The 15,361-nt window shown below is 45.3% G+C and overlaps 1 protein-coding gene across 5 annotated transcripts in view; it reads right to left on the bottom strand.

Annotated features, from left to right (window-relative positions):
- Positions 1 to 1,680: 1,680 nt before the first annotated feature.
- Positions 1,681 to 15,361, bottom strand: part of AK8 (adenylate kinase 8) — a 63,465-nt gene continuing 49,784 nt past the window's right edge. For 4 of the 5 annotated variants that reach the window (XM_071766417.1, XM_071766421.1, XM_071766418.1 and 1 more), the window contains 2 exons: positions 5,028 to 5,108; positions 1,681 to 2,269 (listed from right to left, as the gene is read on the bottom strand). In XM_071766417.1, the coding sequence (XP_071622518.1) occupies positions 2,023 to 2,269; positions 5,028 to 5,108 (328 nt within the window). In that variant the 3' untranslated portion in view covers positions 1,681 to 2,022. The remainder of the gene's footprint in view (positions 2,270 to 5,027; positions 5,109 to 15,361) is intronic. The other variant, XM_071766420.1, reaches the window with a different exon arrangement.

Raw genomic sequence — 15,361 nt, 5'->3', positions numbered from 1 at the left:
TTAGCATGTTCTGCTAACCCTTACGTTCTGCACTTCAGGCCTGCTGCAAGCCCTTGGGGGATGACCATTGACCTGAGACTCCATCCCAGCCATGCCACGTGCATCTCAATGAGAGCAGCTCTTCTCCTCAGCTTCCATGGAACCAGCAGAGCAGAACTAATATAGCACCCGCATATAGATGAAAGAATGAAGAGAAAAAAGGGCTTTACAGCTAAATTAATTAAGCAGATGTACCTGTCTAATTAAAGATGCACTGTCCCTTTTGTACCCAAGCTGAAGTACAAACAGTATTTAAATGCCCTCTCTATCCATTTCATCCATCAAAATATTTAGTAGGAGCACTCAGATGAAGGTGATATTAGCAAGATGAGCTTCCCATGTATTATTAATAGGAGGGCTTCCAATTATGCATGAATGCTACAGCATATCTTTATAGCAATAGCATAAAAAACAGCTGCCCAAGCAGGTTACCAAACAGCACATTTGTACCAGGTAGGGCTGTTATAAACACCCCTGCCCAGCTCTGCACAAGGGTTGGTTGTTGGGCCCTGGGCTGTGGCAGCAGCCTCTGCCTCAGCCTGATCCCAAGAGCTAGAAATTCTCAGCCCCAGAGCAGCAGAGGACTTAGTTTGTGTTGCTGGTACCAGAGAATTATTTGGCTTACATTTGAAATCTATATATTTTGATATTTTTAAAGCCCAATTCCCATTCACTAAACTCCCCAAAGGTACTGAATATTCTGACCTTAAAGTTTCCCAGAATAATACAATATCCCCATTGCTATCTGGACAGCCAAGGTCTTCCAACCTGAATTTACAGGTGTTAGGAGATTTGGCATGGCCAGCACTGCACATAGACACACACCAGCAAAAACACACAAACTATTTACAGCAACAGGATCAGAGAAGTCCCCTAAACCCAAAAGGCTCCTGGAGGCCTCTCTGAAAGGCCTCCTCCTATAGCTGCCCAGACCTGGTGGGTTGCAGGTGAAAGCAGAAGCTTCCCCCCCACCCCTTGGCAAAGGGGAATTCACACTCACAGACAAAGGGAAAATAAAGGGAGAGGGAGGCATCAAACTCAGTGCTCCTCAAAATCACATCCCACCCCTTTCTCAGAAGCACTAAGGATCTGTATTCCCATAGCCCCCGTCTGAGCTTGCTAACAGACATCTGCACTTTTCATCAAGGATTTACCAGTAAATAGAAGCTTACCTGAGCATTTGCTGCAGCCAGAGCTCAGCCAGGGCAGGGCCTGGCTGGGAGCCTTCCCAAGGCAGTCAAGTAACCACAGCTCCTTATGTCCTTAATTGCATTCTGAAAGTGATGAGCCTGCTGCCAGTTGCTTTGGGTATCTTTTTTTCTCTGGGAATCTTTCCCAGCTGTTCAGAGCCTTTGCACCTGGATCTGGGGTTGGGCTGCAGACCAGGGGGATGGGGATGGGGATGGGGATGGGGATGGGGATGGATGGTGCAGCTGCAGAGTCCTTTGGCAGAACTTAACAAGGGAGTAAAAATCCTCTGCACCCTCAAACCACTGCAGTTCCCTTTGCAGAAAGAGCACTGCAGAGCTGCAGCTTCATTTTCCTGTTTGGTTTTGTGTTTGCTTGCAGCAGAGTGTGCCAGTGAGGTGGGTGGGTATGGCTGGGGAGTTTTGGTGAAAAGCAGTGGAATTAAGACACAACCACAACTAATTAATAGCTTTAATGCCCCAAATTGGCTTCCTGGGTATTACATGGTTAAGACAAAGCTACTACACACTGAACCACAGAATCAGTAAGAGAGTAGAATTAAACAGGAACTTCCCTGCTCACAGTGTTTCATACCTTGGATCACAAAAACAAAAGCTGAAAAAATTTCCCTTAAAGCACAATTCCTGACTCTGAGTACTTCACTCTGCCTTGGTGAGCTTTACATTTAACACAGCTTGGCTGATTTCCTCTTCACTTGTGCCACTGCACTGACCAGACTGCAAACATTACAGAGAAAAGTTGAAAATGAAACATTTCAGAACTCTTCCTTATTAATTATAAACTCGTAACTTTTTTTAATGGAATGGGCTTAATGATACAGCTTTCTATAAACTCAAAGACAATGTGAGGGTCTTGGTCAGCGTTGACATAAAAGGCATCTTCATAAAAACCCTCCAGTTCCTTGACATTCCTGTAATAGGCTTCCACACGCTTCTCCACGTTTTCTTCTTGGTCTCTTGGGTTCTGCCTGAGTCGGGCCTGGATCTCTGGGGTGGGTGCTGGTCTGAACGTAGTGTGGTACCTGGAGAGGAGATACCAAGGCCACTGCTTCAGCTCAAGTTGGGGACACAGCAACCACTTCCTAAAATACTTCCAGGTTTTTGCCTATTATGGCTCCTTGGAAGAGCCTCCCTCCTGCTCTAGACTGGGGTTTTTAAATGACTGAAAATTTCAGGGCAAGTTATGTGTCATTCCTGCTTGCAAGAACCTGAGACAGTCCAAAGGCATAGAATCATAGAATCATAGAATTAGCTGGGTTGGAAGGGACCTCAGAGATCATCTAGTCCAACCCTTGACCCACCGGAGCAGTTGCTAGACCATGGCACTGAGTGCCACATCCAGTCTTTTTTTAAATGTCTCCAGGGACGGAGAATCTACCACCTCACCGGGCAGTCCATTCCATAGCCTAATCACCCTCTCCGTGAAGAAATTCTTTCTAATATCTAATCTAAACCTCCCCTGGCACAACTTAAGACTGTGTCCTCTTGTCTTGTTGGAGGTCATCTGTGAAAAGAGTCCAGCTCCCACCTCGCTACATCCTCCTTTCAGGGAGTTGTAGACAGCAATGAGGTCTCCCCTGAGCCTCCTCTTCTTCAGGCTGAACAGCCCCAGCTCTCTCAGCCTCTCCCCATAGGGCCTGTGCTCGAGTCCCTTCACCAGCCTGGTTGCCCTCCTTTGGACCTGTTCCAGGACCTCTACATCCTTCTTAAACTGAGGGGCCCAGAACTGGACACAGTACTCGAGGTGTGGCCTCACCAGCGCTGAGTACAGGGGAAGAATCACCTCCCTGGACCTGCTGGTGACGCTGTTTCTGATACAGGCCAGGATGCCATTGGCCTTCTTGGCCACCTGGGCACACTGCTGGCTCATGTTCAGTTTCTTGTTAATGCAGACTCCCAGGTCCCTTTCTGCCTGGCTGCTCTCCAGCCACTCTGTCCCCAGCCTGTAGCGCTGCATGGGGTTGTTGTGGCCAAAGTGCAGGACCCGGCACTTGGCCTTGTTGTTGGCATGAGTTTCTCTTGAGGCAACACAAAGTGCTGAAAGTGTTTGTACACTTCACACCAGGTCTGAAAAAATCCCTATCAGGTGCCCAATGCTCCAGGTTCAGAAGCATTTCCAGATCTGCTCCAGATCCAATCCCAAGGTAAAATGTTTTGCTTGTAATCTTTGATTCCTATCTTAAAAAAAAAACAAAAAAGCTTAACCTTAATTCTTAGCATCTCAGCTGTGGTTTGCTGCCAGGCTGATGCTGGACATTTATTAGGAAAATCTGCCCAACTTTGATTCCGTGAGCCCAAACATAACCCTGTGCCCAGGCACTGCTGAAGGACTTGGAACTTCACATGTTTAAGGATCTCAGACATTGGGAACCTTCCTGCCAAGATTCCCAAGTTCAGCAACAGGGTTGGGATCAGCAATAGTAAATCCTGAAAGCATTTCCTATCAGCAGGCAGGCAGCTGAGTGATTGCTAAAATCTCTCCTGAACATTTGTACTGAAATTTCTTGCCACAGTAATTCCAGTAAACGCCTCCTGTGCCTTAACCCAGAACCAGTTTATCCCTGTGCCTGGGCTGCCTGAACCTGTGGGGATGGATGCAAAGGAGCAGAGTCTGGGTGTCAGCAGGGATCTGAGAGCTCCAGCTGGGACAGCCCTGTGGCCACAGAGCTCCATCCCATCAGAATGGCTCAGAGGCCACCCCCCTGCACTGCCCACAGCCAGCAGGCTCAGCATCACACCAAGGAACAGACACAGCATCTAAAACTATTCAATTCCCAAGCAATTTGGGAGGGACAAAACCCAGACTTTGGAAGAAGGAAGCAGATAACTGGAGCAGCCTCATCTTAATGGGAAGAAGTGCAGAGATGTGTGAAAAATTTGCTTCATACCATTAATTTCTTCTGAACAACTGCCTCCCTGATTACTAAAACACAGAGCAAATCACTGATGCTGTCACCAGTTAATATTGCACCTCGAGTGAGATGTCTGAATAATCACCTATCACTTTGGGACAAATCCAGTATTTATGGCCCTCATCTCTGAGGGTTCAGTATTTGTATTTGATTCAATAGGATGCATTTAACCATTAGAAAAGTAAAATAGTGGTTGAAAATTCAAGTGTGGGGAATCATAAAAACAGAGCACAAGTGAAGTTGCAAATCCACACCAACTCCAGCAGGTTTTTAGGGAGATATTTGTTACTTTATCTCCAAAAACAAGGGCGGAGAAGACAATAAACCTGAAGGTCACTGGTAAAACACAGTGATGTGATGGCCAGTGAGATGAAGTGAGAACCTCCCAGATGAGTTTGCTCTACTGAGCAGGAAACACATTAACATCTCATAGCTGAGAGAACCATCACAGGAGCTGGGGGAAGGAAAATGCAGCAACTTTTCAATTTTCCCTGTCTGGGAAGGCTTCATAGTTCCCAAGGGAATGTCTGAAAACCATCTGCATTTAGGCTAGGTTTGAGACATCACCCCTTAGCATTATTCTACCAACCAATTTAGTTACCATTAAAATGTTAGACCTGAGCTACTTGCTGCTGCAGATTTCAGGCTCCAAGATTGTGAAATGCCCTGTTCTAAAAGCAGGACCTCACTGCAGCAGGCAGGTGGGTTGCTACTTGAGGAGTTATGAAAGTTTTAACTTTTCTTTTAAGGAATCCCTAAGCCAAAGTACGATATTCCTGAGCTTCCTGAGATTTCTATGAAGTCTGTCTGGTGCTTTCATCTCACTGGCAGTCTTGAAAAATGTTAAACATCAGACATGAGTGCTAACCTTTCCCCTGTGATGGGATCAATCCTCCTCTGAGACAGTCGTTCCATGATGGATTCATGGGGGAGATTAAAGAAAAACACCCTATGGAGGAGATAACAAGGAAAGGCATTAACATCCTGAGAACATCACTGGTGACCTTCAGAGTGTGAGTTAATCCTTACCCAAACAGCCAGCACACACAAACATGGAAAAGGCAGCAGCACTCAAACCTGGGGCACCAAAACCATCCCCACACATCCTCCCTTCTCTGCTTCTTGTCCTCTCCTGGGTTCCCAGGCTCATCCAGGCAGGAGCTCTTTGGCAGCACAGGATGAGGGGTCCTGGCTCATTGCACCCTGGTGTATGAACCCTCGTGTCTGTGGGGGTTTTGGTTCATTCTAATGGGACTGTTCATTTCATATCTTATTTCAAAAGCTCTGCAGCAGAAAATTCTCACAAACTGCTGAGAATGAGCAGCCCTGAGCCCCCTGTCCCCCAGCTACTGGAAACTGAAACAGATCTGGGTGAAGAACACATTCAGTGATTGATTCAGAAGAAAATAAAAGGTAAGGCTTCCTTTGAAAACTTATTAAAATCAACTTTTACCACCTGAGCATGGCCTGAAGGCTGTAAATACATCTTTCTTTATAATACACCTTCTCCTGCTGGTGCCTTCAAGGGCAGGCTTCCTGTTTTTGTTTTTTGTCTGCCTCTCACAAAAGAGACTGTAAGCTTTAGACATTCACCAAAGGAACGTTTTACACTGACTGGGTGGGATCAGACCAGATGAAAGGCTGAGCTTTACCTTGGCATGCACAGAGCAGATTACTAGAATCCTTTGTAGGATTTAAAGTTATGAAAATCATCTCCCTCTTCAAATGTTTACAGATAATGACTTCTATTCACACTGTGGTAACAAAATAACAGCCAGGAATAAAACATTCAAGATCTCGGAGATTCCAAAGACAGGAAAAGAACAACTGCTTCAACACTCTTTTATCCCTTACACTCTAAACATTTTGTTTTTCTTTGTTTCTGTTGCCCAACAATGGCACAAAAATGTGATTGTCAGAACAGGTAACATCTGATGAGATGTCTCAGGATGAATATTCCAGTAGAGAGGAACAACATTTATCCAGTCATGATAATTGATACGGCTTCCTGCTATATTCTGAAATAAACAAAACCACTAAAGGATTATAACCTGGCATATCAAGAAAGCTTGTCGTAATTCATAGTTACTAACTCAAAAAGTATTATGGTATTTGAAACAGAAGAGCCTCAAAAACTCCACTTAAAAAGCTGCCAACAAAATGAACTCTGAAAGCCTTGTCTGAATTTCCCTTCTTTTTATACAAGATGCTTCTTATTATCCAGGCTGGTGTCACCATTAAAGCAGAGAGCAGGGGGAAGATGTGGGAGGGTACAGACAGCCCTGCTAATATGGATTTTTTTTCCCCCACATGCATTGCATAATGGTGCACACAGAATATTCCATCCAGCAGCACAAAGTGCTCACCCAGTGGTCCTTCCAGGGGAAGGGGGAAGCCTCACCCTCCTGTCCTGTCCCTGTCCCAGAGATGAGAGAGAACAACACTCCCCAGGGCTGTCAGTCTGAAATTGTTCAGAAGCAGGAAAAAAAAGATGAAGGGGAAAACCACTGACAGAACTAACATCTAGACTTAAAATACTTCCAATTAGAAAGCTTCATTATTGTTTTGAAGGAGACACACACCACACACAGCCCCAGGAGGCTTACTCACAGGAGGAAAGTCTGTGAAGTGTTAGCCCTGGGGATGGGATAATCTCCTTCAGCTCCTCAAGGTATTTCCAAGCAACATTTTGCCTGTGTCCCTCTCTCAGGCTGCTGTGACTCTGCTCACATCACAAATTTGACTCTCCAATGCCCAGGTAATGTCTGTGTTGGATTTCTCTTGGAAATCCTCCTAAGGCTGAGGGCTGCCCCTGACCCAGCATTAACAGCAGGGTCTGAACAGCTCCCTCCAAGTACAGGATTCATCCCCAAGCAGACTCTGGCCCTTTTCACATACCCAGAATAATTTTATTCACATAAATGCATCCTCTACAAAGCTTGCTTGAGGAATCAGTCAGGCTTTGTATGTTGTAATGTGTCACAACTTCTACCAAGGGGAAATATGAAACAAATGTCACCAGGCTTGGCAGACAAGGAAACACAGCCTCATATCAAAGATTCCTACCTTGTACCACATGGGTAGCATCCAGCACAGATTCTGCTTCAGGGCTGGCAAGCTGAGAGCTGAACTCAGGTGAGCAGCACTGAGAGCAGCAGCACCAAGGAGGGATGGGCAGAGGTGCCCAAGAACCTCAGCACCTCCTGAGCAACAACCAAAAATCATTGGTATCCAGTTACAAACTGGTGCTTTGTGGGCTATGACTGGGCAGAGCCTCTCAGCCCAGGGCTCTGAGGACAAATGTCCCCTAAACACTCCTGAGGGGTCACATTGAAACCAGGACTGCTTCAAGCAAAGCTCTGTCCCCTCTGCTTTGTTCTCTCTCCCAGGAGAGGGATGTGAGAGCAGCTCCAGTCCTGTCAGTTCACTTTCACAGATAATAAAACCATAAACACAAATGTTAAAAGGAAAAAAAAACAAACTTGTGTCAGAATCTTGCCTTTTCCTCACTGCATTTAACATCACTTACCCAATCCAGTGCAGCTTCCTGCTACATTAGAGAGATTAAATTCCTACAAATTAATAATGTTGATGACACCTTCACTGTGTACCCAGTCAAATGAGAACCAGTTGCCTTTGGATGGTGATGAAATACACAAGGCCTCCAGCAGCTGGAATGGAATTCTGTTTTCCTCCCAGCCATCTGGCATTCCAAAAGGGTATTCCAGGGGCTTCTGACTATTCAGAGTTGTCTAAGAGCCCCAATAGCTTCCCCTTCCCAAACAGAGAGAGAGGAGAAATCAAAGCACTGCTGGTGGGAGTGTTATTTGTGTGGGACAGAATCTTTGGGATAATTCATCCCAACCACATACCAGGTGAAGAAAGGGTTTTGACCTACACAACAGCACTCAGCTAATCCTGAACTCCATTTGTTCCAGATGGCACCTAATCCAGTTAATCCCAGTTATTAACAATTGGCAGTGCTCAGAGTTGTCCTCAGGAGAATTTTCTGGGGGGTGGCTTTCCTGTTTTGGGGATACAATGGCACTGGCTTTGAAGCACCTACAGTAGAAGAATCACAGGTTGCCATATGAGAAGCAGATGCTGTTCTGCTATCCCCGAGTGAGGAATTCAAGCCAGGTCAGGTCCTCCTGCGTACTGACAGTCACCTTCCAGGATGGCTCCACGGCCTCCTCAGCTGCCTTCACATTTCAGGAGAACAAAATCTCTGCCTGTAAGCCACAGCCTCCCACTGGCTTTGCTTCTGTCATTTAAACAGAGGTGTTGTATGAGGCTGACCTGGATGGACCCACATGTTGACTGCTCTAGACCTGAGTTATTCACTTAGCTCAGATTCTCATCCTTGGCATTTCCCATCACCTGGAGTTGCTCTGATTGACATGGGGAGCCCAAAGCCAAAGCCTTCTGTAAAACTATTGTCCCTTAAATTTGACTGACACCATTAAATCTAATTCAAGTCATACTTTTATTTCATTTTAGGGTGAAAAGTGATGCAGCATGGTGTCTGAGACAGAATCCTGACTCCCTAGCTAGCTTTTAACATCAGAGATTATTGACTTGCCTGGGGCTCTACCAGGGCCAGTTCAAGCCTTGCAATAAAGTTAGGAAGCTGAAATTAAACAAACAAAAAACCCACAGCAACCAAAACTGGGCCACTCTTAATGTACTATTGAGTTGAAACTGCAACTTTAAAAATAGCAAGCTATTAATCTTTCCCTTATTTTCTTGACTTCTATACATCTTCTCCCCCATCAGCAGGTACCAGCTGCCATATTCCCATTCTTCACGCTCTGCACTCTGCAAAAAAAAGAGGCCCCTGCTGGCCAATTCTTGTTTAAAATTGTGCATAATTGATAGTGGCAAATCTACCCCAGCTGTCTCTAAAACCTCTCCAGGGGCAAGAAAAACACTCTCTGTGACTGTCATTAACTACTAAATTAGCAAGTGCTCCTGGCAGTTTACAACGCACCACATCAGTCTGCTTAAAAAAAAAAAAAAAAAAGAGAGAAAAGAATCTGAAGATCTGATGCCTGTGTGATCTCAAAGTTACTGCAAAGTTTGCTGGCAGAACTTTGACAGAATCCCAGCTAAATCTGTGAAAAAAAAACAGGAATGGGAAGAGAGGAAGAGAGAGTGAGCAAATGAAAGGGAGAAGAAGAGGAAGGGACAGAATTTACCCCTCTTCTCCAGGCAGACAAATAGAAAATGTCAAATTCAAGGCTAGAAAATGGAGCATCTCAGAAGGCACAGAACATCCAGCTGAGTATGGAGATATCAGCACAGAGTTATCTGAGGCTCTGGTGCAATTCCCCATGGAAAAGAACTCTCCTGAAGGACTTAGTTCTGACAATGCAGTGGTTACAATTTTTGTTACTGAGATATAAAGCTGAGAAAGAGCTGAGGCTGTTGACATCTTTGATGCAGTAGCTCTCTTTCTTTCAGAGCTACCACAGGTGAGGTCCCTGTGTGACCACTGGCACAAATGCAAGATCCTACATTTGGTTCATAAACCAGAGCCAAAGCAGGCAGGAAAAGAGACAACAATGTTCCCATCAAGGGATGGAGGAGTCCTGGGGGGCAGCATGGACTGAGCTGGCAGAGGGACAGGTACCACCTCTAGCAACTGCCCTGACTTTGGGTAAACTGTGAGACCCATTGTTAAAATCAACCAGGTTTTTTGGATTTAAAAGTTTCCAAAAATAGATGAAACTCTCTAAACTGAAGCCAGACAGGGGTGGGATGGCAGGCCTGGCCAAGAGATGAGAAAAATCTGCATTGCAAAAAGTGTTTTTCCTGGGTAAGTGCCATGGGATTATCCCAATCTGACAAATCAAGTTAGTGGTTCAAGCTGACAGGTATGAGAAGTTCAAATGGAGTCCAAGGGACTAATCCCAGCTATATCCAGGTCATCTTGGCTTTACTGACTTTCTAGATACACGACTTGGATCAACTGGTTCCCCTAAAGAATGCTCCCAGTCCTGCAGCAGAAAGACACCAGGAACCTGAACCCTTGGCTAAGCCTCTTCTCAAGAACCAGGGGCCCAGCCACAGGATCCTGAGCAGATCATTTTTCCATAATGACATTTTGCATTCCCAAATCCCCTCTTTACAAATAAAACTGGTTGCATAGATCCCATCCACCTTTTCCCCAGCCTTGTTGAGGTTCCTCTCCCTGCAGCCATACACCAGGTATTTTACCCATGGGCAGCCAGGCTACAAATGATCTTCTGAGGCTGCACAACTGGCTGGATCTGGATTTTAGTTTATTTCCTACCCTAAATACTTCTTCTTCATGTCTCTGCAATGGATGAAATGATCCTTATGTCTTATTTATGCAAGGAGCTGTTGGGAGGTTTTATTCACTGATATCTTTCAAATCTCAGCTATCTGCTGATGAAAGATGCTTGATTCTATTTTGGGAAGTAATTTCCCCCTCTAGGTTTTGCCGATAAGGGAAAATACATTGCATAAACATTAAAACACAGGTTAATTGGCACAAGTGTTTTGCTCCTTGAGCTCCTATCATGAGTCATGTGATGACAAGCTACTTCCAGACACTGGATCTTTCTTTTCAAATGGATGCATTTCTGTCGAGTAACTGGGACACTATTCCCAGGACGTGGCTTCTGGCCAGGGGAGCGAGATGAACAGCATCCTTCATAGCTGCAGATGTTCCTTCCCTTCACCAGCAGTGCAGGGCAATGACTCTTTTAGATGTTTTCCACTCTCTTAGACGTTTTCCACTCACCCACTCGACCTGCTCAGCCTCCATCAGCCCAGCCAAGGGGGCAGGGTCCTTCCCCAGTCTCCCCACCAGCTTGGGATCTCAGCAGCATCTCAGTGGACGCCCCAGCAGCTTGTCCAGGGGCAGGAGGACACAATGGGCTGGACCTCGAGGTGGGAGAGAGCAAAGCAGCTCTGCTGGCTCCAGGCAGGTTCCCAGCAGTGAAAAGCCCAGAGGTGGTAGCAGGCAGAGCCCCTCCAGGTGACAGTCAGGAGGAGCAGGGGTGGTGTAAAGGAAGGGTGGCAGAGGGAAAGGAAAACATCCACAAATGTAGCAAATGTTCCCATACCAGGGACTTCAATGCATTTTTTAAGCTTCTTTTGAGAAGGCAAGATTAGCTCTTTCCATGGGTAATAAGCAGCTTGGATGCTGTAGTTGCTCCATTCAAAACTGCTTTCCATTTCTTCCCTCATTTTTATTCTTTGCCTCCTCCTTACTCTCAGCTGTTTTTCCAGCATCTTTGCATTCCCCCTGGAGTTCATTCCAGCAGTGCTTTATGAATCACAGAGGAAGATGGCAGCCAGCACTGCTCCAGAGTAATGTGGCTGGCAGGATTTCCACCAGCCACAAGGTCAATCAACCTCAGCCTCAGATAATCCAAAGCCCCTGCAGCCCCAGAGGCCCCAGGATGGGAACCTGAACCCTCTGCCCCAAATGCAGCCCTGTTTCATCCCTGTCTCCTCAGGTGCTTGCAGCCCTCCCTGCAATAATTAGATGCTGCAAAGCAAATCTGGAGTGGGGCAAGAACTCCAGGGTTAAGCAGTAGCAAACTCACATCAGAACTGCTGCCTTTGCTACCTGCCTGCAGCTTCTCCCTGGCACCTCCTGCTACTGCCAAGGAAACCCAGACTTTTCGTCCTTATTAAAAAAATGGAATCCAATTTAGAGTAAATGCTGATTAAGCTCAAGTGTTCCTATAAAATGCTACATTAAACTCCCCCACCCCATAATTTAAACCCTGACTTTTGTTGTTGGTAGGATATTTGGTATATAAAATAAAAAGAAATGAGAGAACCGACACCAAAAAAGTGTATGATTTGGGGGCAAGGGGAAGGAAAAAAAGAATGGACTATAATGTGTCATTTTATATATGTGTCAAAGGAAACCAATTTCATAATAGGGAATAAAAATTCCCTGTTTAAATACTGTCAAATAAATCCTCAAATGTAATAGGTTCACTTCTGGGGAAAAGAAAACTAAATCCGATTAAATATTAATGTGCGTAGTATTAATTAAGAGAGAAAAAAGTCCATCAAGAGAACCCCAATATGTTTACTGTGTCCCCAGGAAGCTGGAAAATTTCACAATCAAGTGTGTAAATGTTCTAAAAAAGGGTCCTGAATATTTTATGAATATTTGTCATAAAACAGAAATAATAACCACTGTGCAGAGCTATTAGAATTAATATTTATGCTGCCCGCCATGAAATATTCATGGGGACAGAGAAAGGGGGGCCCGTAAGACAAGAATTAATTTACATTGGGCTTGGTTTACCCGCTGGCTTGATGTTTAAAGAGGGGTTGACAAGGCTCCATATGAACCCGTCAGTCACTTGTGGATGGAGGTGGGGAGAAGGCAGGGGGAGGGGGGGGGCCGGGTCCAAGCTGCTGACAGCTCACAGATTGAGTTTCTGACAGCCCTTAAAAAAAACCCTAAACGGCCCCCCACCTTTTTTTCCTTCTTCCATTGCCCAAGGCGCTCTGTACTGCCACCATTCATCCCAGCTCCCCTTCCATCTGCTGAAATTAAGGAATTAATGAGCGCTATACGCTTTACAGCGGGCCCCAGGAATGTTTACTGATGATTAAATTATAATGCAGCCGAGCTGTATAATTCATGAACCAATTAAAGGAAGTGTTAGTTGATTTGATGGGATGAGGACGAACAAAAAGCATTTAACTAATAGGGAACCGTGGGCTGCCGGTGGCTTTGGCTTTCTCGGATTACGCGGCTAATTGCTCTGCTTTATCGGGCTGTCACCGAGAGCCATACATATTTCATTGTTCTCAAACACTTCAATTGTTTGCTTTCGTGTTGCTGCTGTAATATGGAGAGGCCCAGCCAAACTTCAGTGTAGTTAAAGCAAGTCCTCTGCAGAAGGAGGATGCTGCGGGAGGAGGGAGGATGAGCAGGGCAGCAGGAGAAGGCTGCCTGACAAAGGAGTAACTTAAAGCCTCCGAGTTCAATGTCACTCAGCAATTACATGATTAAAAGGTGCAACATATGATAGTCTTTTGTTTTACAACTTTTTGGACACTAATATTCTATGCTGACTTCACTGCTGAGAAAATATTGCTGCACTAAACTGCAACGTGGGGTGGGGGGAGTGGGTTTCAATACTGAGGAGCAAAAGAAGAAGGTGGAGAGGGGAGTGTATTTAAAAAAAAAAATCCATCAGGGAGGAGCTAGATTGCTGTGGTTATCAAGAATAATACGTCTTGTTTCAACTTACATGGATCAATACTCTAAAATACAGGAGGGATGAGGAAGGTTGATTTCCCATCTGGGAGAATTCTCAGTGTCTCATTCAGATTGCTGCTGAGTCCTGCCAGCACATCACACCAACAACTTGAGTTTATTGCACCAGGAATGGGGGAATTTATAATTTCTTCTGTTTTACAGAGCACACCACTCCCCAGGCCTACAGCTGACAGGCCATGGGGTTTTATGAAATGGATCTGAAGAGGCCCATCAGCCAAGTTCCTCCTGCCCTCTGTAAGAACAGGCAAACTTCCAGCAGCGAAATCCTTAACTCTTCCCCAGAAGTACAATAGTGCTGAAGAAGTCAGGTACCACCAGATAAACATCCAACCACAGGAAAAAATTGTGGTTAGAGCCTATGATCTACTGAATGAAGCACAAGCTGGGCAAATTTCTGCTGTTTCTGTGGTCAGTGATTAAGACTCTGAACTTCTACAGGTCCCTAACAAGATCCATTGGGTGCTGTCACTCTCCTGGGGAATCCTGACCTCCTGTCTAATGCAGAGCCTGCACAAACACCAAGTAAATAACTTTCAAGATCTCCTATTATGTAAAACTTCTATTTTGCTCCATCCCTTTCCTCATGCCCATCCCCTCCAGGATTTGACTCTGGGAATCAGTCCCTGCAGAGGGACCCAGGGGTGCCCTGGAATGTGTCCCTCCTCCAGATGTGCTCCACATGCACAGAACATGGGATATCCCTTCCAAATCCACCAGCTCCAGAGAAACCACAGGATGTCCTGGTGTGCCAAAAGCAAAACTCAGTGCAAACCCACACCAGTTTTAGGGAAGGTTTTGGCAGGTAGGGGCATCCAGCACCCTCCAGACCATGGCAGCTTCACTTTTGCATCCCAGCCATGAACCATCTTCCAGACAAGTGCCACAACACTAAGCTCAGAAAATCCATCTCTGGCCTCCTGCTGGAATTGTTCCATGGTGTATAAAGAATTACATCACACCAGAAAAGCCAAACATCTTTGCAGTTCCATGTAGGTGTTGACCACGGATGGAGGAGACTTGCATTCACTGAATATTTACTTTTTTCTAAAAAGCAGAGCAAGACCCAGAAAGAAGCTGCTGTAGATCCCACTTCCCAGGACAGGGCTCAGACTGGCAGGTAAAGGGTTGTCCAGGTGGGGAAAACATTTTAGGATACTAAAGCAAAAACATTTCTCATATAGAGTGTCCCTGATGTTATAAAAGGTATCATGCAGAAAAAAATCACCAAACCCATTCTTTTAAAGGATTTCCTTCATTCAGAACTTTTTATTTTTAGTTTTTCCCTGGCTTCTAGGTCGAGTAATTCAAAACTTTGGCTTCAGACATTACTTTAAGAGGCAGCCTCTGAAATAAGGGGCAATGACACCAGATACACATCAGGAAAACTTGCCATTAACCCACTGCATGGTTGAGTAAAATGGAAACTTGGATTGCCTGCTCTAGAAAATAGAAAGGTTAAATTGTCTGGTAGATAAAGTTGATCCTAAACTACGTGGGCAGTGCCTTGGATCTGAAATCTGCCTAAGCCAGAAAATCATCTGGACAGATACCCACACAAAATTGAGTCATCTGGGTAGGTTTTAAATGATACCACTGCTGGATTAAACACATCTGCAGCTTGTTAAAATCCATTAAATCCATTTATGACACTCAGCACCTGGGATAACAGCAGAGTGTGTGTGAGTGTAGGGAAACCAAGTGACCCCACCTGCTGGTCCCAGACACAGGGAGCCTTCCATGGGGAAAAGCAGGAGGTGAGACAGGCCCAGGAACCACATTCTGCCAAAGATATGTAACAGGAAAAGTCAGAACCTGGCAATGTTCAGAAATCAGAGGCACTGCAGCAAATATTTTCTTTGTCGCTTTTGAAGTGCCCTGGATCCAATCAATCATATAGAGAAAAACTCCTATTTTTT

This window comes from Heliangelus exortis, chromosome 22 (genome assembly GCF_036169615.1).
Source record: "Heliangelus exortis chromosome 22, bHelExo1.hap1, whole genome shotgun sequence".
Lineage (NCBI taxonomy): Eukaryota > Metazoa > Chordata > Aves > Apodiformes > Trochilidae > Heliangelus > Heliangelus exortis.
Note: the sequence above shows the minus strand (reverse complement) of the source record. Positions and strands in the feature narration are given on the sequence as shown.